This window comes from Moschus berezovskii, chromosome 7, assembly GCF_049115385.1.
Source record: "Moschus berezovskii isolate FMDL1 chromosome 7, NW_MosBer_1.0, whole genome shotgun sequence".
Classification (NCBI taxonomy): Eukaryota; Metazoa; Chordata; class Mammalia; order Artiodactyla; family Moschidae; genus Moschus; species Moschus berezovskii.
The window spans coordinates 14,951,641-14,975,098 of NC_142466.1; the positions used below are offsets into that span (position 1 = coordinate 14,951,641).

The 23,458-nt window shown below is 37.4% G+C and overlaps 1 protein-coding gene across 9 annotated transcripts in view; it reads right to left on the minus strand.

Moving 5' to 3' along the window:
* HMBOX1 (homeobox containing 1) overlaps positions 1-23,458 on the minus strand; it is a 191,466-nt gene that overhangs the window by 39,138 nt on the left and 128,870 nt on the right. For all 9 annotated transcript variants that reach the window (XM_055428071.2, XM_055428068.2, XM_055428070.2 and 6 more), the window contains exon 6: positions 17,183-17,336. In XM_055428071.2, coding sequence (XP_055284046.1) covers positions 17,183-17,336 — 154 coding nt within the window. The remainder of the gene's footprint in view (positions 1-17,182; positions 17,337-23,458) is intronic.

Genomic DNA, 23,458 nt, shown 5'->3' on the forward strand with positions numbered 1-23,458 from the left:
TGTGTGTGTGTGTGTGTGTGTATATATATATATATATAAATGAAATTCTAGATAACCAGTTATCTAGAACTTGGTTATCATGGAGGTGATTTTGTTCTTTGAAGCTCGTCTATTCATTCATGTAGTTATACAAAGCAATTAGTTTTCAAAGATTTACTTCTAAGGTAAGAAGTATTCTCCTATCGAAAGTCACTGAGCCTTAGTAAGAACAAAGGCTCCACACATAACAAGAAATTATTCAGAATCATATAGCAGTGCAATTTTGAGAATTAAAGGCGGGCAGGCAAGAAGCATACTTAAAGTATGAGAAGAAAAATTTAAAAAAAAAAAAAAAAGAAAAGATTCTGGCAAGATAAAGAACAGAAAGTGAGGTATCTTGAGAAAGATATAGAAAGGAATTTAGGAGGGGAAAAACGAAGATTAAGAGGGCCTGAGAGAAATGAGAGATGAATAAAGAAACACAGACTGGAAGAGTGTTAAATGCAATAAGGATTTTTGTTTTTACGACTTCACACATAGCAGACAATAAATGTTTATCTAACAAAAATAAAAGTGAAGGAACGGAAAGTTTAACAAAAAGATTCTATGGTTCACATGGTTATGGGTTCAGAATAAACAACGTAAACTCATTTCTTCTGGAGTTTAGCTAATTTAATTAACTTCTTAATTCTTGTTTTAAAAAACAAACTTTGAAATAGATGATCTTTAGGGTCTTTTCCTTATTCTCTGCACAAATGGTGACTAAATACAATCAAATGAAATCATGGGAAGGTTCTTAAACGTTGCTTAAACCAAATCAGTGGTCAGCAGATGCAATTTATATATTTTTGTATAACAAAGGCAAAACAGTCCCCTTATTGTTCACGTGATACGAGTTGTCATTTAAAGAAACATCTGGATGGGTCTCAATCTCTCGGAAAAGCAACATTAGGAAAGCACTTATAAGCATTTCTGCTCCAAATTTTTTTCTGGCTAGGTATAATCTTACTGAAATGAGCAGGGTCTCTTAATCCACGGTTATCTGTGTAGTATGAATGACACCAAATGATACTGGAATCTACCCTACACAAGGATACAAAAGGATACTGCTAAAGAGGAAAAGTTGATTATTTTTCCCTTTCACAAAGTAATAGGATTCTCCTCAAGAGATAGAGTGTTTTTTTTTTTAAATGATGGAAATTTTTACTAGGAGAACAAGCAGTTATTTCTCCTTTTTTTATGGTAATTAGGAAACTGTCTCAAACTATATAAAGCCAAGCAAAATAAAAACATTAAAAGAAAATGTGGCTTCATGAAGTGAAGGATGTAGTGGAGAAGACTTCTGTGTAACAAATTTTTAAATTGCACAGTGGTCATTAAAAGTAATAAAAGGATAATGGGAAATGGCACCATGAATATAGGGCAGGTTAACATCATTTGAGATTACTGTAGAAGAACACAGACGAAACAAGTCTTCCAGAACCGCTTCAAGTTTGAACCTATGTGACCCTCTCTATTTTATTTATACATACAAAAGTGCGCACTATATATCATCAAAATTCAGCATATTTCAGAGTCAGAAGACTAGGAAAAGGAATGTTCCCTGCAGGCCGGGGTTTTGATGACTGGCAAAATACTAGCAAGCTTGTACTGCAATTTTTGAGCCACACCCAGTCTGCAGTTAAATATAGAACTCAGTTTCTGGAACTATTGGTCTTCCTAACCTTCATAGTCCAAGTACTTACTGAAAAAATTAAAAGTAAAAAGGAGAAAGGAAAGAGACTGAAACCAAAATCCAAGTACTAATAAACTGTCCTGGGAAGAATTCCAAAATGCTGTAAAGACCAAGGGAATTAAATTACAGAAACCTCAAGCAACATTCTAGAAACACACTTTTCAAACATATTTGTCTCTTCTATGCTAATTCTCCCAGGATGTACAATAGACTTATATAAAATGCACTTGTGTACTAGAGCCAGGTCTCCGCTTCAGATTTCACATTCAGGCTGTATAACATGTCAGCTTAATAGCAGTGACAGCAAATTTAGAGCTAAGACTTAATTTTGTTATGTTATAGTATTGTGGCTAAGAAGTTATTTTTGTTCCTAAAGAGGAACTTTTATCTGAAGAAATGATTTTCAGATTCTTAAATTTGAGGGGAAGAGACATTCTTAAGCTGAAATTTTTAATACTGATTCTTTGCCTGTTGGGGAGAATAATTTGGATTAATTTTCTGAAGTTGTTTTGGAGACTGATAAAGGTTACCAGTACTCTTGCCTAGAAAATCCCATGGATGGAGGAGCCTGGTAGGCTGCAGTCCATGGGGTCGCTACGAGTCAGACATGACTGAGCGACTTCACTTTCCCTTTTCACTTGCACACATTGGAGAAGGAAATGGCAACCCACTCCAGTGTTCTTGCCTGGAGAATCCCAGGGACGGGGGAGCCTGATGGGCTGCCCTATATGGGGTCACACAGAGTCGGACACGACTGAAGTGACTTAGCAGCAGTAGCAGCAGCAAAGGTTACAGCAACAAAAAATGTTTTCCTTCTAATTTCAGAGGGTTCTGGGCTTAAGTAATGATTTTGTTTTATAATAGCTCACTGAAGATGAGCATGAAAAAAATCTAAAAGGAACAAAAAACAAATCATAGGTGTATTGTTTCTATAAAAAAAAATACATGAAACAGTCTTAATTACAAACACACACAGAGAGATTCATTTTGCCTTCATTTTCTTGGACACACCCAGGTACAGACTTATCATTCGGTTACTCTTGATGAAAAATAACAGCAGGAAGTAATTCATAAACATATATCTGACTCCAAAGAGGGTACTATTGCTTCTACACATCCCAGGGTGCTCTTATTTATTTCTGTGTCTAGTCAAAGCTTTCTTCAAGTTGTTGCTGCTCTATCTTGGTTAACTGGGCTGAAAAACCTATATAAGGCGACTCAAGATTTCTTTCACCTTTCTCCCTACTGTGCCAGAATAGGCACAGCAGTCAGGTCTGGCTCTTTTGTGTCTCAGTCAAATATCCAAACACTCTGAAGACACACCTGCTTCTAAACCTGAAAGAATCCCCAGACCCAAAGGCAGAAAGGTTAAAAGGGAAAGAGTCATCACATGCTCTGCTTTTGGGCCACAAGGGCTTCACAGCTTCTGACCATCAACTCTAAAGACACTTCAGGTCTACTCCATCCATCATCCTCTACGTCTTCACCCTCAAACATATCCATCCGCTACATCCCTAGCACTCTGCCTCATACCTCTGTTGAATGGACGAACAGAGGGAAAGTTAGGTTTGCTGAATAAATCACATTTGAGTCTCACATTATGTTATTTGTATCTGTAGGGATTTCAGACTTATGATACAGATGATGCTCTTTTCCTTTGTGAATATGTAAACCACTTGAGGCAAGCCTGGCTCAGTGCTAGCACACAACAGACGCTCTATAAATAAATGATTGAAAGAATATCAGTCAATTATCTAATTCTATTTTGTCCATCAAAATCTTAGTCAAGTCCCCCTGTTATTTTTTTATAACAAAAATCTTTATGACTACAAAAATTTCAAAACTACACAATTACAATATTACCATGAACTCCCATGTACCTATTACCCAGCTTCAACAATTATCAATCATTTCTTCATTTTTGTTTTATCTCTTCCCATTTATAATCTCCATAAAGCTCCTAAGCAAGGAAGGTTGCATCACACGTTAATCTAGTAGCATCAGACTTCAGAATTAACAAAGGTCAAGTCCACGTATTAAAAACAATCAGTGTACACCCAAATAAAAATATACCCCTCTTAGTTAATAAGGAAAACTCAAATCTATGGGAAGCACTGTCTAAGTTCTACATGTGGCCAGGCCACTTATTAGCTTTGCGGCCCTGGGAAGATATTCAACCTCTTAAGAGCCCTGGTTGCCTCAGTAGAAAAAGAAGAAACCAGGACTGTTATGAGACTTAAATGTGGAGGATAAATATATGTGAAACTCCCAATATTGTGCTAAATAACCTTTTTTTAAAAGCTATATACCCCAAAATTCACCCACTTTAATTGTACAGTTTAGTAGCTTTTAGTATATCCAGAGTTATGCAAGCATTATCACAATCAGTTTTAGAAATTTTCATCACCCTAAAAGGAAACCCAACACTCCTTCCTTAGTCTTCATCCTCCCCCACAATGTCCCTAACCTCCCCTGCCCTGGGAAACCACATATTTACTTTCTGTCTGTATATATATTTACTTATTCTGGGTATTTCACATAAACGGAATCATACAACACTGTCTTTTGTGACAAATATTTCTGGAACTAGATATTTTAAAAGTCAAATATGTGGTATAGACAATGCAATGAGGTCAGAGAAGTGGAAAAAGGCCAAAAACAGGTGATCTATCTATATATCTATGTCTATATCAGGGAAGCCCGTGTATTAATTATATCAGTATCTTTATTTAAGTCTATATAAATCTACTGTAAGGCAGGCACCATTAAGATATGTGCTCAGGACTATTAGTGAAGTGCTGCAGGGATGGTAAGGAGTAGGAAAACAGTCTGTATGTGTTACATACAAACGGCAAGGTAGTCAGTGAAGTCCTTCACTTGCCTTATTTAAATGGGAAGAAAGATCACTGGGTGACAGGATGGGGAGACTGCAGAGAGAACAAAGTGTGAAATAAACGGTTTAGAAGAGTGGGAAAGAATGAACCAGGAAGCTAGAGTATGACTGTCTGGCAGAATTAGAGATCCACTGAAGGTTCATGGTCATGGATTTCAAATGAGATCAGTCAGAAGGGTTTTAAGTCTTTCTGCAGCCATATTTAGCTCTTCATAACTCTTTTCAAAATGCAGACACAGTATAAACGAAGACACAGAAACAGAAAAGATGAATGTATAAACGGTACATTCTGACTTATGGCTCGATCTGTATCTATTCCACTGATGACCCCTGAATCTCCATTTCTAGTGCCACTGAAATCTGCTCATACAGAGATCTCGAGGTGATCTCACAGTCAGAGCTCTCAGTGGAAGGAATTTAGGTAGAATGAGAATATGTGTTCAATACTGCTTATGAGAAAGGCATTCTACTATGTGTTTTACATAAATTATCTCACTTGACTCTAATAACCAACTTCATTTTACAGAAAACTGAAATTTCCAAAGATTAATATAAGGTGAAAATGGGACTAAACCATAAGTTTGTATGACTATCTATCATAGTACTTAATTCTTTTTATAAATATGGTGATGGGGGTTAAGAGACATTAAATGATTTGACCAAAGTCAAACTATTTTCTAATGGTACAGACGGTATCTTCCAGATAAATGCTCTTTGAGCATCACCACTGATAAATTATTTTATTTAAATATTTTATTACATTATTAAAGTATTTTATTACTTCCTATTCTGTTATCTCTATGTTCAATCTGTAACTAAGTTGTTAGGTAGATTTTTTCCTGAAATTTTTTTTCTGATATCTATTGTCTTCTATCTACTTTTCTTTCTTTTGCTTTAATATTATTAATTTGGGCCCTCATCACTGATGCATAGATTACCCTAACAGCCTCCAAATATCCCTCCTCAACCCATTTACATATAAGCTAGTCACTTTTTTCCTCTGAGGCACTTACATATATAAACTATATATAATAAAATTCCATAGTACAGAATTGTGAAGATTAAATAAATTCACTTATCATGCAAAATAATTATCAATAAGATCAATAATTATACACTGTAGAATCCTACAGTAAAATGTAAAGCAATTATTATCAAGATTTTTGAGGACAGATACTACAACTTAGATTTATTTTACCTTGGCTCTAGGTATATGGTATAAGTTCAAATACATACTTAGCTGGCTGATTTCTTGTCCATCTTCCATACTCCTATTAACATTATCTAACAGACCAATCTGATCAGGTACATCTCCTTTATGATAAAGCCTGAACACCAAAGCTATGGTTTAATTAAGCATGGTCTTATTTAATTATAGAGTGCATAGTACGATGAAGTCCTAAGCAGAGATGCTCCTGATGAAAAACCCTATGTTTGGCCGCAAAGAGTCTCCAACGTCATGCTGTCCTTTCTATGATTCTCAGACTGGTGAGTTTCTATTCATCACCCATCAAAATGCAGCCAAAATGTCACCACTTTGGTAAAGTCTTCCTGACTTTCTCTTCTGCTTGCCTGAGTCTCAAGACCCCACAAATTTAATCAACCATTTTCATGATAGCATTCATTCCTTAGTTCTATAATTATTTAGATGATAGTACCTCTCCACTCCAAGTTTGTGAGAAAATATATTTCTAGGCAACTAAAGATTTAATGAGAAGGGACTTCCCTGGTGGTCCAGTAACTAAGATTCTACACTCCCAATGTAGGGAGCCTGGATTCAATCCCTGGTCAGGGAGCTAGATCCCTTGTGATGCAACTAAGACCTGGTACAGTCAACTAAATAAATAAATAAAAATAGATGTTAAAAAAAAGAGTTAATGAGAGGAAAGATCAAACCAGTCAATCCGAAAGGAAATCAACCCTGAATATTCATTGGAAGGACTGATGCTGAAGCTCCAATACTTTGACCACCTGATATGAAGGGCTGACTCATTAGAAAAGACCCTGATGCTGGGAAAGACTGAAGGCAGGAGGAGAAGGGGATGACAGAGGATGAGATGGTTGGATGGTATAACCAACTCAATTGACTTGAGTTTGAGCAAGCTCTGGGAGATGGTGAAGGACAGGGAAGCCTGGTGTCTGCAGTTCAGGGGGTTACAAACAGTCGAACATGACTGAGCAACAACTACTTATTATGGGGGGCAAGCAGATATTGTGTGTCTCCTTACACGATGTAATAGGAAGAACAAAGCACCAGTTATATGCCAAAGAGCTGAACCAGAATCTAAGCAGGACTCAGTCTACAGAAAATATACGGTCATGTAATGAGACACTAAGGGGATGTAACTATCCAAATCTAAAATGTGGAAAATCAATAGGATAAAATACCTTGGTCTCTTTAACAAATAAACAGCAAGGAATTTGTGTGTGTGTCTATGTGTTTGTGTGTATAAAGCAACGGTTACAATTAAGCAACTCAGGAGACCGAATGGAGTGTGTAAAAAATACATGTTTAATGAAAAGATGAATGAATGAATGAATGCTAATTAGATAGAAAAGACCCATCAATAATGATGAATTATTCAATTTTGTACTTTGAAAAGCAGGGCCAGATGTGGAAAAGGATGCAAAAGCATAATAATTTTATATGTGAATTAGTGAAATATTTATGTTTCTATCATGGTCACAGAAAATTTTCTGAAATATTTTAATGGACTTAATGTTTGGGTTTTAATTTATATTTTGGATACGCCTTAAGATTTTGAGTAAAGAGAAAAATAAAAACAAATCATTATGGGTCAAATATTAATCATTATTTTTCTGTTGGAGATGAGATGCCGTTGGTCTGTACTAGAGAAGCCCATCAAACTTTTCTGTGATGATAGAAATGTTACATATCTGTGCTGTCTAAAACTATAGTCAGTAACCATACATGACTATGGGGTGCTTGAAATGTGGCAAGTGTGACTAAGGAACTGAATTTTAAACTTTTAGAAGTTTATATGATTTAAGTCTAAATAGCCACAGCTGGCCACCATCAGAGAGCACAGTTCTACATGAATATAGTTCTCTTTTCTATCTGCAATATTTTCCCCCTTCCTTTGAAAGTGATAGTAAAAGTTGCTCAGTCATGTCTGACTGTTTGAGACCCCCACGGACTACAGAGTCTATGGAATTCTCCAGGCCAGAATACTGGAGTGGGTAGCCTTTCCCTTCTCCACATGCCCCATTATAAGATCTTGAAGCACAATGTACCTTTCCTTTCATACATGTATTACAATTGCAATTTTACCTTGATTTGTATGATTATTTCATTAACTTCTGTCTCTCCAACCTGACTCTCTAGGAACAAGTTTACAATGTTCACCACTGTACTGCTGTCACTGCATTGACAAGAAAATATTTATCAAGTAAATGTTACTATTAGATAACATTGTATAGTTGAGTTTTTGTGATATATGAAGGCTTTACATTTCTCCTAGTTCCATGTGATTTGACCCCAAATTCAGATTGTCCTTTAACACGCATATAATATATATACGAAAAGAGAGGGAACCATGAACCCCCAGGCAAACATCACCCAACTGTAAGAATCAGTAATTTACTGATACCACTCCTGCTTTGCACACACCCTTGTCCCTATCTTTATGCTTTGCGTTATTCTGAGGTAAATCCCAGATATCATTTTATCATATTATTATAATACATTTCAGTACATGTTTCTAAAAGACAAGAACCTATTGTTTATAAATGCAGCACCATTTATATATAAGCAACCATTATCATAACTGAAACAAGAATCACCATTTATCCAGTCAGGGTTCAAATTTCCTCACCTGGCTGAAGTTTTTTTCTTTTAAACACTTGAAGAAACTGAGTTATTATGCTTAGGTTCTCTCACGTCATGAATCTGGTTGACTTCAATCTCCATGGTATTGATTAACAGAACTTTGTTCCATATTTCCCATAAACCTGGAGCTGGATCTAGAGATGTGATTTGATTCAGTTTCAATTTTGTTAGAAGAATACTCCATAGGTGGTGTTGTTAACATCCTCTAAGAGGTACATAATGCCTGGTTATCTATTTCTATGGGATGTTAGCCACTATCAATGATCACGGTCAGATTATTTCCTTCGGAGTTTGCAAAATAATGAAACTCTAATCATTCCTTTTTCATTTATTAGCTGAAATCCTTCCTCAGGGAAAAACTTTTAAATCAAAGTTCATATGTGCAGAGCAGGTTATATTCTCCATGCCTTCAAATATTTAGTTGGGTCACTAATTCTCTAGGTGTGATTGGTAATTTTTTTAGTATTATTATTACAAACAGATTTTTAATCAGTTTGATGAGCTTCAATATTATAATTGTTATTATTGCAAGTGTTCAAACTATTCCCTTCTTTGGACAATGGGAGTCTCTTCAAGTTAGCCCCTGAGTTCTTTTGATATCACTCACTTATCTGCAGTAGCCTTCTTGCTTTAACACAATGTCCAGTCTCATCATCGTATTTCCTGCCCCAGGCTTGGAATCAGACATTTCTCCAAGTAGTGCTAATGGTATTTAGACCACAACTTGGGCCCCAGGCATGCTTAATTTCCACTAGGTTGATCGCTGTCTACAGGCCTTTTGAGTAGGTACAGATGAGAAGTAACATACCCCCTCCCACTTTTTTTTCAAGAGAAAATGTAACTAATTCTTACTATTAATTATAATTCAAACTTAAGATTACAGGATTTTCCCATCAAAATTACAGCTGGCTTATTAAAAACTGACCCTAAAATTCATATGGAAATGCAAGGGACCCAGAATAGCTATAATAATTTTGCAGAAGAAGAAAGCAAAGTTTATCAATACTATAATGCAAGAGTTACAAATAGGTTATAAGACTAGACATATATAGATAAATGGAATAGAACTGAGAGTCCAGAAACACACTCTCACATACATAGTCAATTGATTTGACATGAGAGCATGCCAAGACTATCAATGGAAAAAGAAAAGTTTTTTCAACAGCGCTGGATGGCTCACATGTGGAAGAATGATGCTGAGTCCCTACTTCACATCATACACAAAAAGTAACTCAAAATGGATCAAAGGCAAATACAGGTCTTAAAGGTAAAACTCTTGGAAAAAACACGGGAATAAATTTTGGAGACTTTGATTTAGTACAGTCTCCCTAGATAAGACAATGCATACAAAAAAATAAACTGGAGTTCATCAAAACTAAAAACTTGCATGCTTCAAAGGTCATTATATCTAGTATGTGAAAAGACCACCCACAGACTGGGAGAAAATATTTGCAAACCATATATTTGATAAGGGACTTGCATGGAGAATACATAAAGAAATTTTACAATTCAATATAAAAAGATGACACGAGGATTTTCCTGGCAGTTCAGTGGTTAAGACTCGCACTTCTACTGCAGGAGGCACAGGTTTGATTCCTGGTCAGGGAACTAAGATCCTGAAGGCCACAACTAAAGGTTCTGCATGCCTCAACTAAGACCAGGCACAGCCAAAACAAATAAAAATTTTCAAAAATGTGCAAAGGATCTAAACAGACATTCCTCCAAAAATACACAAATAGCCAATAAGCATATGAACATATACTCAACATCATTAGCTAAGGAAACACAAATCAAAACCACAATGAGATTATACCTCACACACACTAGGAGGACTATAACCAAATATACAGATAATGTGTTGACAAGAAACTGGAACCATCATATGGTGCTGGGTGAAATGTAAAATGGTGAATCTGTTTTAGGAAAACAATATGGCAGTTCCCCAAAATGGTGAAAACAGAGTTACCATTTAACCAGCAATTCTGCTAGTACACAAGTTATGTTCAAGGCAGCATTATTCAAAATAGTTAAAAAGTGGAAACAACCCCAAATGTCCATTAACTGATAAATGAATAAATAAAATATGGTATAGACAGAGGCAGAGAAGGCAATGGCAAGCCACTCCAGTACTATTGCCTAGAAAATCCCATGGATGGAGAAGCCTGGTTGGCTGCCGTCTGTGGGGTCACTAAGGGTCGGACACGACTGAGCGACTTCACTTTCACTTTTCACTTTCACACACTGGAGAAGGAAATGGCAACCCACTCCAGTGTTCTTGCCTGGAGAATCCCAGGGATGGGGAGCCTGGTGGGCTTCCGTCTATGGGGTCGCACAGAGTCGAACACGACTGAAGTGACTTAGCAGCAGCATAGACAGAGGACAAGATGGTTGGATGGCATCACTGATTCAATGGACATGAACTTGGGTAAACTCCCGGACATGCTGAGGGACAGGGAAGCCTGGCATGCTGCAGTCCACGGGATTGCAAAGAGTTGGACACCACTTGGTGACTGAACAACAACAACACATATACTTCAGGTATCAGTCGGCAATAAAAAGGAATGAAATACTGACACTGAAGACACTACATTAAGTGAAAGAAGTGTCACACAGGCCACACATTGTAGGATTCCATTCATAGGAAATATCCATAACAGGCAAATCTATATACAGGGAAAGAAGACTAATGGTTACATAGATTTGGAAGGGCCTGGGACGGGGAGAAGGAATGAGTGACAGCTATTGGGTACAGGGTTTTTTGGGGGATAAAGAGAAGGTGCTAAAATTGATTATGGTGATTGACGGTTACCTAACTGTAAATGTACTAAAAAGCACTGAATTGTGCACTTGAAACAGGTGAATCATATTTAAACAAGACTTTTTTTTTAAATAACATTAATGATTACTTGTTTTTTCTATACCGACATCTGTATCTAAATAGAAATATTATCTGAATAACAATATTAATATGACCAAAATTAGTAAAAACAGTGACATTTTTGCAATTCTTTTTATTTCTAAGCTGTATCCCACCTAGGAAGCATACTCAAAATTGTGCAGTATAAAGTCACTTGATAAATATCCTGAGTGTCTAAGTCATCAATTTATACACACACTAGGTCTGTTGGTTTCATTAGTTATTTTTTTTCAGGGATCACCTTTTCCCCCTCATTTCAATTTAATCTTGTTTTATAATTGTAAAAAATATTTAAATGGTTACAATGTTAAAAGAAGGTATATTCAGAGAAGTTCAGGTTCTATCCTTATTCCTTCCAGTCTGTTTTCTCTTCTCCTATTCGAAATCATTTTATCTATTTCATGGTTTATTCTCTCATCTAAAAACATATTATAAGCAAATACATAAACAAACCGTAAGCAAATATATAAGTGATAGCATAGTATATACATTTGATACTGCCTCTTTACAAAAACATTATATCCTGAATATCACTATCATATAGAGAATTATCTATTCTAATAACTGTAAAAATGCAAAAAAAAAACCCTTTCAAATACTTAACAGTGATAGTACAGATGGACACACTATGGTTTTCATTCTATGAAGAGAAAAATTTCCTCCTTTTTTCAGCTGCATAGCACTTCATTAGGTAAGCCCGGATAGCCAACATATGGATGTACCACATAATTTATTCACCCAGTGCACCAAAAGACATATTGGTTGAATTCAGTATTTTGATATTATTCCAACATATATCTTTGGGATAATTTTCTAGAAGTTTACCTTTGGGATAATTTTTTATAAGTGGGAGTGCTGAGTTAAAGAGCAAACCCATGGGTAATTTTCCCTAATACTGGCAAATTCCTCTCCATGGAAGTTGTTCCATTTTGCATTCCCACAGGCAATGCATAAGTGCCCATTTCTCTGCAGCTCAAAGAACAGAAAACACTGTGGAACTGTTGAATTTTTGCCAATGTGACAGGAGAATAATGGCAGTTATTAACATCAGTGTAATTTTAATTTCTCTCAATGAGTTAAACATCTTTTCATAAAGTGTAAGAGCCAGTTGTATTTGTTTTTCTGCTGATATCTCTAGTTCATTTTTCTATAGAGTTGTCGGTATTCTCTCTCTTTTAAAAGTTCTTTATACTTTAGGGACAATAATAAACAGCAAGTATTTTATCCAATTTTTCTTTTATTTTACTTTGTTCATGGTTTTTTTCTGCCCCCAATTTTTCTTGTAAGTTATGTAATCCTATTGCTTTTGGATTTTGAATCTTAAGAAAAAGTTCACCATTTCTAGGATATGGGTGAATCATTCATGTTTTCTTCTATTATTTACATAGACTCACTTTTTTGATTCACTTGAAATTTATCTTAGTGTATGAGGTGAAGAATGAAATATTTTTTGACTTGTACTAATATATTTGAGTAAGGCTGGTACTTTGCTGGCTTTATAGTCTTTGCATATGTATTTATTCACCCATTTGGTCTAGGAAAAACAGTCAGGAACTGCTCTAAGGCTAGGGAATTTTATATTCTGTGTTAGAAAATAAAAAGCTCCATTTTCACAGAAAGAAAATCATACTATGACCTTCTGTACTGCTGCTATTAAAAACTTTCAAAGGCTTCTTGCAATTTTTAAACTACTGGAATAAACTACATCATACTTTCTTACTGCTGTGTCAGGTACGATAAAATTAAACCAAAGATAACTGATTCCTGGATTCAGTTCAGTCAGTCAGTTCAGTCGCTCAGTCGTGTCCAACTCTTTGCGAACCCATGAATCACAGCACGCCAGGCCTCCCTGTCCATCACCAACTCCCGGAGTTCACTCAAACTCATGTCCATCGAGTCGGGGATGCCATCCAGCCATCTCATTCTCTGTCATCCCCGTCTCCTCCCACCCCCAATCCCTCCTAGCATCAGACTCTTTTCCAGTGAGTCAACTTGTCGCATGAGGTGGCCAAAGTATTGCAGTTTCAGCTTTAGCATCAGTCCTTCCAATGAACACCCAGGATTGATCTCCTTTACAATGGACTGGTTGGATCTCCTTGCAGTCCAAGGGACTCTCAAGAGTCTTCTCTAGCACCACAGTTCAAAAGCATCAATTCTTCGGCGATCAGCTTTCTTCACAGTCCAACTCTCACATCCATACATGACCACGGGAAAAACCATAGCCTTGACTAGACGGACCTTGGTTGGCAAAGTAACGTCTCTGCTTTTTAATATGCTACCTAGGTTGGTCATAACTTCCAAGGAGTAAGCGTCTTTTAATTTCATGGCTGCAATCAGCATTCGCAGTGATTTTGGAGCCCAAAAAAATAAAGTCTGACACTGTTTCCACTGTTTTTCCATCTATTTCCCATGAAGTGATGGGACCAGATGCCATGATCTTTGTTTTCTGAATGTTGAGCTTCAAGCCAACCTTTTCACTCTCCTCTTTCACTTTCCTCAAGAGGCTTTTTAGTTCCTCTTCACTTTCTGCCTTAAGGGTGGTGTCATCTGCATACCTGAGGTGATTGGTATTTCTCCCGGCAATCTTGATTCCAGCTTGTGCTTCTTCCAGCCCAGCGTTCCTCATGATGTACTCTGCATATAAGTTAAATAAGCAGGGTGACAATATACAACCTTGACGTACTCCTTTTCCTATTTGGAACCAGTCTGTTGTTCCATGTCCAGTTCTAACTGTTGCTTCTTGACCTGCATACAGGTTTCTCAAGAGGCAGGTCAGGTGGTCTGGGATTCCCATCTCTTTCAGAATGTTCCACAGTTTATTGTGATCCACACAGTCAAAGGCTTTGGCATAGTCAATGAAGCAGAAATAGATGTTTTTCTGGAACTCTCTTGCTTTCTCCATGATCCAGCGGATGTTGGCAATTTGATCTCTGGTGCCTCTGCCTTTCCTAAAACCTGCTTGAATATCTGGAAGTTCACGGTTCACAAATTGCTGAAGCCTGGCTGGGAGAATTTTGAGCATGACTTTACTAGCGTGTGAGATGAGTGCAATTGTGCGGTAGTTTGAGCATTCTTTGGCATTCCCTTTCTTTGGGATTGGAATGAAGACTGACCTTTTCCAGTCCAGTCCTGTGGCCACTGCTGAGTTTTCCAAATTTGCTGGCATATTGAGTGCAGCACTTAAAATTTAGGTTAAAAAGTGAAAACTAAGATTAAACAGGAGCCTCACACAGGATAATTGCTCAATGTCTTTTCAGGTGAAATTTAATCAGTGATTTTTGTGGCCAGTTCTTGCTGCCTTGGGAAAACACAAATCGCAAAGCTTTCAAGGTTCAATTCTGAAAATGTATTAGCAATATCACCCATTATTATTAATGTTAACAATTTTTTAATTAATCCTTCTTCAAACTAACATTATGTGATAAATGGATACTGGTATCTTTGTTAAGGGGACAACTGACCGAAACTGCCCACTCTGGCCAGGCAAGACAGCAGCTACTTGCATGAACTATCTTACCAACAGGAGGTCCTGGTAAGGAACATGGAACTAACAAGCTACCATGAACCAGAAGAATTCAGGAAAGGTCAAAAGGAGAGAGAAAACGCCGGTCCATATGTCCTACCAACCTCCCAGAATCCTCCTCCCTAGAATCCATCTTGCACCACCAGGAAGGAACCTGAGTCAGAGTGATTGGCCAGAGATAGTCTGGACACTAACCTCATCACCATAAAACCTGAGACTATGAGCCACGTGACAGAGCAGTTCTCCTGGGTTCCCTAATCCTCCTGCTCTCTACCTGGGTGCCCCTTCCCAATAAAGTCTCCTGCTTTGTTAGCACGTGTATTTCCTTAGACAATTCGTTTCCAAATATTAGACAAGAGCCCACTTACAGGCCTTGGAAGGAGTCTCCCTTTCTGCAACATCTTCACGAAAAAATTTAACTCTCAATCAATAAAACAATCAGTACTTATACCAAATAGAAACTAATACAACAGCTATTTTGCTATCAAGAGGAAAACGTAAAATATTGGAAATAATTCAAGTTAGATATTATTTAAAGGCATGTCTGTTATGTGATAAATTCTGAAGGAATTTTTTAGAAGGATCAAAATTTCTAAATGAGAAAAACAGAGGAGATTGTAAATGTCATGTCTTTGGTACAACAAAGTCTCACTCTTTCACTTTAAGCACTCAAGCCTATAAAGATTGTTATTCAATAAATGCCTTCTTTCTGATCTATAACAGAGTCAGGAAAGGAACAGATGATATAACATAAATGGACCTCTACAGTTTCATTTTGCCTACTGGGTCCAACCTTCTCATTAAGAAAGGCAGGAAGAGAGATGGCAAAAGTCCTAGACTGCATATAATTCACCTCTGGCTGTGGAAAAACCACCTTTTAGTGATAATGAAGCTAAAGCTCAGAATCTGTGACCTGAACAGTTTCACAGCTGGTTAACAGCAAAGCCAAGATCAGGCTCCAGGTCTTCTGACTGAGTCAAATGTTCTTTTCAGTATACCATTCAATTGGCCAGAGTAGACAGTAGGAAAAAAATGTGAAGTGGGCTCAGTGTAAGTATGTATATGCTTAGAAGTTAAATTTAAACATTCAATTCCATTCTATTATTTAAATTATTGAGAAATCACAATATGAAAAAGTTCAATGCTTTTCACTTCTGCCTAATATATTCTTTTTCTCTACATCTTAATCTTGGGAGATAAATACTTTTCTAATAGACAATTATTACCTTACTACATACAAAAACTGTCCATCAAACCAAGACTCTATAAATATTATTTACAGGTAGGAGATGAAAAGGATAATTATACTATAGGATCCACCTTAAATATACTGAACATTTCATCAGTTCAGTTGCTCAGTCGTGTCTGACTCTGCGACCCCATGGACTGCAGCACACTAGGCCTCCCTGTCCATCACCAACTCCTGGAGTCTACTCTCAAACTCATGTCCACTGAGTTGTTGATGCCATCCAATCACCTCATCCTTTGTCGTCCTTCTCCTGCCTTCAATCTTTCCCAACATCAGGGTCTTTTCAAATGAGTCAGTTCTTCGTACCAGGTGGCCAAAGTATTGGAGTTTCAGCTTCAGCATCAGTCCTCCCAATGAATATTCAGGACTGGTCTCCTTTAGGATAGACTGGTTGGATCTCCTTGCAGTCCAAGGGACTCTCAAGAGTCTTCTCTAACACCACAGTTCAAAAGCATCAATTCTTCAGCTTAGTGCCGAAGAACATTTCATAACCACATTTAATTAACTTACATAATTTCAAATGATAAGACTAAAGCTAAGGTCAAATTAGAGTTTATAAAGTATTGAGTAGCTACTATGGATCAGGAACTGGTGCTAGAGTCAGAGGACATGAAATCAAAGTCAAAAACATGTACTTCTAGCCTTTGGGACAAAGTTCCTTCAGGCTGTACTCCTTATCAAAAAAAGTTAGGTTTCAGTGGCCTCCTACACAGTTATTCAATATTTTTTATAAAAATAAGACTTCAAGGAGTTTTTCTACAGTATAATACAAAGATCTAAACTCAAAAAACTTTTAAAGTTTCTTAAATCACTGAGGACACAAATTACATTAAGATATGCTAACTATAGTTTTATGAATTCTCAATGGTAAGATTAATAATATTTCAATAATACAGCACTTATTCTACCTCAAAATAATCTGAGAGAATCTAGATCTCAAATTACTTGTTAGAAATGAAGGGTCCACATCTACATCTATCCCAAGTTTCTCTTTCCTCACTTTGGGAGATTGCTCCTAGGAAAAGGAGACAGGTACCTTTCCATGACAGCCAGACACTCCTTTCTCCAGGTAAATCGACTGCCTCGCCGTAGTCGGAAGGTGCCAGACGTGGCTGAGACTGGGGGAGGAGTTTGTCTCCACTCCGGGTCCTCTATTGGAATGGGTGCTGGTCTCATACTTAGCGTAGCCCCTGAAAATAAACAAGATACTTTTTTTGTAAATATCTTGTAATTTATGAAAACCAGCATGACAAATATATTATGAAATCAACAACTGACTTTTGCCCCTTCACTGGAACTTGCAGGCCCTATACATTTGATACTTATATTTAAAAAAATTATTTGACCAAAATAAAAATCTCAGGAGACAAAAACTCTTCCTTAGAAAAAAAAACCCCATCATTAATTGTCATTTTTTTTTCAGTAGTCATTTGTCTTTTATTTTTGTTTATGTCAACAAAGCTCAAAATCTCTCTCTTCGGGGAAAAAGGATATATGATTTTTTGGCCCAGTGACAGTCAGAGAATCTTCTGAAAAAATTTTCTTGAGATTCCTACTTGACGGTTTTAATCTTTCTGACCAATATACCCTACACGTTCAGATCCTTTTATTACCATTTAAAAGGCTTCGGGTTGCTGAGAAAATGGAACCACTTGAAACAAAGTATGCAGGTAGGAGATGAATTTAAGATAACCCTAACTGTTGTTCCCTGGTGGCTCAGTCAGTAAAGAGTCTGCCTGCAACGTGGGAGACCTGTGTTCAATCCCTGGGTCGGGAAGATTCCCCTGGAAAAGGAAATAGCAACCCACTTCAGTATTCTTGCCTGGAGAATTCCATGGACAGAGGAGCCTGGTGGGCTACAACTCCAAGGGGTCACAGAGTCAGACACAACTGAGTGACTAACACACACAATTGTTGCAAACATTTTTTTAAAAAAGCCAAATATAGTATCAGAAAGAGATATTTGATGCTTTTAGTCTATTAACTAAATCAGATCTCCATAATTCTACCTATTAATGCTATATTATTTCTTACCTCTTGAATGTAATAAAACCTATGGAAAAAATGTACAATTGAGATATTTCACTAATTCAGACTAGTCTTTTCTCAACCTGAACTGCAATAATGCATGCATGAATGTATTTCTTTCTCCATAACCGTAATTATACTTTACTTATTATACCCTGCAATAAATATCACGGATAGTGTTTCTATTGTACTACACACAGATTTGTTGACATCCCCTTAATGGCTACATCATTATAGGCACTGTCTCATACAAATGTCCAATATTTTAACCAATCCTCATTTCCTCTCCAAACCTGCTGCCCTGCCATCTTTCCGTCCAAGAAAATGGTGTCCCTATTCTTCAAACTGCTCAGCTCAAACATCTCAGATTCACCTTGGACTCTGCTTTTTTACCCTACCTACTATAATATATATCTAATAAACAGGCAAATCCTATCAGTTTTATCTTCAAAATATATCCAGAATCAGACCAGTTTATATGACCTTCACTGCTCCCACGTTAGAGTAAGACAGCATCATCTATCCTAAACACAAATTCCTTGGATAGGTTCCAAGGATGGCCCTTCACAGTAAGTCACACCTCCTGGTAATCATGCCTTTGAATCTGGGTAGGTCCTGTGACACGCTGTGACAACAGAAAATGGAGATAGTTTGAGGCTAGGTCATAAGGGCTTCCCAGGTGGTGCTAGTGGTAAAGAATCCTCCTACCAATGCAGAAGATGCAAGAGACAGTGGGTTTGATCCTTAGGTAGGGAAGATCCCCTGGAACAGGAAATGGCAATCTACTCCAGCATCTTGCTTGGGAAATTCCGTGGACAGAGGAGCCTAGTGGTTACAGTCCATGAGGCTGCAGAGAGTTGGACATGAATGAACAACTACACAGCACAGGTCATAAGAAGCTTTGCAATTTCTGACTAGATTTCTTGGAATGCTGGTTCTGGAGGAAGTTGGCTGCTATATAAGAACTATGACTAACCTGAGACCACACTGTTTTAAGGAAGCCAAAGCCAGCCATATAGAGTGAAAGAGGCCCAGTCTGCTCCCAGCTGCTCCTGTGAAATCCACCCAGGCACCAGACATTTGAGAAAAAAAGCCAATTTGGACACCCTAGCTGAAGGAAATGGCAACCCACTCCAGTGTTCTTGCCTGGAGAATCCCAGGGACGGGGGAGCCTGGTGGGCTTCCGTCTATGGGGTCACACAGAGTCGGACACGACTGAAGTGACTTAGCAGCAGCAGCTGAAGCAGAAGCTATGCAGAGAGGATAGCTGACAGACAGAAGGCTCCAGACATATAGTCCCAATACAGTTGTGTGGTAATCAGCTTCAAGATGGCTCCTAAGGAATCCCACCTCCTTGTACTGACCATGTTGTACCAGGATTAGTTTATGTGACCAACAACATGTCATGAAGTGATGGCATCCACTGTTTGGGGATTAGACTACAGAATACATTGTGGTGTCTGTGTTGTTGTTCTGGCTCTTAGATCACTTGCTCAGGGGGAAACTAGTGGCCATGTAGTAAGAATACTCAGGAAGCCAATGGTGAGGTCCATCTGGAGGACCTGGAGTCTCTGGCCAATAGGCTGTAAGGAACTGGAGCCTGCAGGGACTCACAGGAGTGACCTTAGAAGTAGACTGTCTGTGGGGACTGTCCATGCTAACAGCTTGACTACAGCCTCATAAGCAACTCCTGAATTCCCAATCCACACAAATTGTGAGATAATCGATGCTTGATGAAGGACTGTTGCTAAAGCTGAAACTCCAATACTTTGGCCACCTCATGCGAAGAGCTGACTCACTGCAAAAGACTCTGATGCTGGGAGGGATTGGGGGCAGGAGGAGACGGGGACGACAGAGAATGAGATGGCTAGATGGCATCACCGACTTGATGGACATGAGTTTGAGTGAACTCTGGGAGTTGGTGATGGACAGGGAGGCCTAGCGTGCTGTGATTCATGGGGTCGCAGAGTCGGATACAACTGAGTGACTGAACCGAACTGAAACTGTGGGATAATTTGTTACACAATAAGATAGAACTAATAGAAGACATCACAACCATCTCTAGTTTCTCCAACACATTGAGTATTGTGTTACTAATCGTTCACATTTATAAATTTGGTAGGCAAAAAAAAATTCTAATGAAAAGATTTCACTATTAGTAAGAATGAAAATCTATTCCTATTTTCTGACAATTATTTAATATATCTTCTCTTGTGAACTTATATCTTTTGTCCTTCTTTCAAGTTATTCCTCTCACTGGCGTATAGATACCACACCAACTGCCATTCATACAGACTGCAACTGTTTTTTTCCAGTTTCTCTTTAGATTTTTTGTTTATGGTGTGCTTTATCATCTTAATTTTTATATAGTCAGATCTGTTCATCTGTTCCTTTATGGTCAGTGTATCTTGTATTACTCAGAATATTTTTTTAGTTTTCACTTTTGTTTACACTCTTAATATACACATGATCTCCTGTTATGTGTGATGTAAATATTTGACTTCTTCCTCAAATGGACAAATATGTCACCTACAGAAGATATTATAGGCTGATAGCTTAAAAGGTGTGGCACAGTTTGGCCTTTTGCCACAGTTTAAATAAAAGTTTTACTGGCACACATCCACACTTCGTCATTTCCATATTGCCTCTTTTTTGGTACTCAAATGGCAGAACTGAGTAGCTGTGACAGAGACCACACAGCTTGCAAAGCCTAAAATATTTACTATCTGCCCTTTACAGGGAGAGTTTGCTGATCCCTGATTTAAAAAATTCCTGGCCCACACACTATGAAACTCTAAATTAAAACCTTTCTTTAGATAGCTCAAGAAAGAGGGCTCTGTTCTGCCAAAATAACTTGGCAATTAGGTCTGGGTCCAACTCAAAATTAACAAAGTTTAGGTGTAAAAAGGGAATTATGGCGCTAGAGAGTTTCAGAACCCTTGTTTTGGTATTCTTCTGAATGCAAGCAGGATTTACAGTATAACGAGGGCTCTGGAGTCTAAGTTAGAATATACAAACTTTATTCTACAGCCACGATTCTACAGTCCAAAACAGAGCCAAACTTGTTACCATGGCTGATTAAGACAGAAGTAGAAGTGATCTGGGTGAGGCAGCAGGGCCCCATCCAAGGTCTGCTCTGGTAAAAGGATATAGAACTTCAGGGCTTCAGTGGGTGGAGGACAAGAAATAGGTCAGTGAGTTGCAACTAGCAGGCGGTATCTGTAACTGTGGCATGCTTTCTTAGAGTGATAAATGGGCACAAAGAAAACAAAGAATCTTAACCAAATCATGAGACGGAAGGAATAAGCCAAGTGACAATAATGGTTCTTTCCTGATATTAAGGTTGATTGGTAATGTAACTATGCTTCTTCATAATATTCTGTATTGTCCAAGTTTTCTAGAAAAAGGAAACTGAGATGAAATAAAATTGGTCAGGAAGGAAAAGGAAGGGGGAGAGAGGGAAAGAGGAAGAGAAGAGAGTGAAGTAAGCAATGGCCTGGTTACATTAAAAGAATTCAAGGATATGTATGCACAGAAGGTAGAAACTGAATGATTTCAAACTTATAAACATACTTAATTTGAACATAATTGTATTACATTACTCTTGAGGGTTTCTTCTTGCTCCTTTTCCTTTGTCAATGTAGTAGTATTTTAAAACAGCACAAGAAGCATGCTGGAAATATTACAATAAATACAAATATGATCTAGAAACCTATTCTTCTTGCTTTGGTTGAAATGGATGGAGAGCAATGAATAACCCAAGAAAGGGTTCAAAGTTATTGACTTTGAGAGAAAAATACAAAGATAGTAGGATGCAGGAACAATGTATATAGGAAATAAAACACAGGCATTCTGTGTTGGCTAAGGGACCCACTATTTTTCCCCATAGGAAGTATATTACCTGTGCACTCTTCTCAAACTTTCTCCACATTGTATCTGGGCCCCCATTAAGACAAAATTTTGTTAAGAAAATGCATATACCATCCCTGATACAAAGACTGACAATTTTATTTTTTTAAATGCTTACATTTAGAGGGGAAGAAAGGTATTTTTTCACTGTGTGATTTTCTTTAATACTGCATTGTCCCTCAAAACGTATGCAAAATTTGCAGGACAAAATTCTGCAGGTTTATCTAGCAAATTTAACCCAAGAGAGAGAGAGAGAAAAAAAAAACTCTTCCTAAACTGCTGACAGATTTTTAACATTTTGGTAACTGTTGTCTTTGCATATATAATTATTTTGTTGCTTCTCAGGATTACTTTTGGGTGAGCCTTTGCCAATCAGCTAATAAAACAATGACTACAAGCACGTTATCACTACTCCATTCACAGATATTAGCTTCTCTATAAGTAATTTTTCATTTTTCCCACTGTCACACACATGATCTCCCTGAGGCTCTGACACTCTGCAACAGTGAAGGGAGGAGGCATTACCTCTGATCTCCAAATTTACTTCATGTGCTTGCTGCATAAACCTCTTGGCAAACTTTATTTAACTGTTTAATTTAGAAATATGCAGAATCACAGCCATGAGCCAAGAAGAACTCATCAAGCCCTGTCTGCTGTACTAATGTTTAAATTAGACAAGCAAAAGGACTGCTGAGTTTAATTTAATTAAATAAAGGGGCTTTTGATGTCAACCATGCTAAATTTCATACTCACTGCTTTAAAAATAAGCATTTTCTTGTAAATGTTTTCGTAAGAAACAAGATAAAATGTATTTGATCAGCTTCCATCAGCCTGTTTTATTCATGTCTTGGCAGAGGTTGGGTTGTGCTGGGAAATTCTGATGATTGGTCTGTTTACCAGAGAATTACACTATATCTGTAGGATTATCAGTAAAAAAATAAATATCCACTCTATTATTTTTCTTGCTGAGTCCACTAAAAGAGAGACTTAAAAAAAAAAAAAGGAACTATTCAAATGGATCCAGAGTGAAGAGGTTGAAAAGAGAGAACTTCAATAAGGTATAAAGAGAGAAATGCTCTGAGCCCAGGAATAAAGGTACAGAATGTACAATTTTTTTTGGGGGGGGGTTGTTTTTCTAGATGCTTAAATTTAGAGGGGAAAAAAGGGCACTTTTTCACTGTGTGATTTTCCTTAATTTTTCATTTTTTTATCAGAATATATGCACAGGGATAATACCAGTTACATTTCTTCTGATAAGCTATCTGTCCTGGACAGAGAAAAAATATGAAATAAAAGATCAAGAAAAATCACTGACATTGTATTTTCTAACTAACTGCCTCTCAAAAAAGGTCTGAATTATGTGAACCTAAGTTCT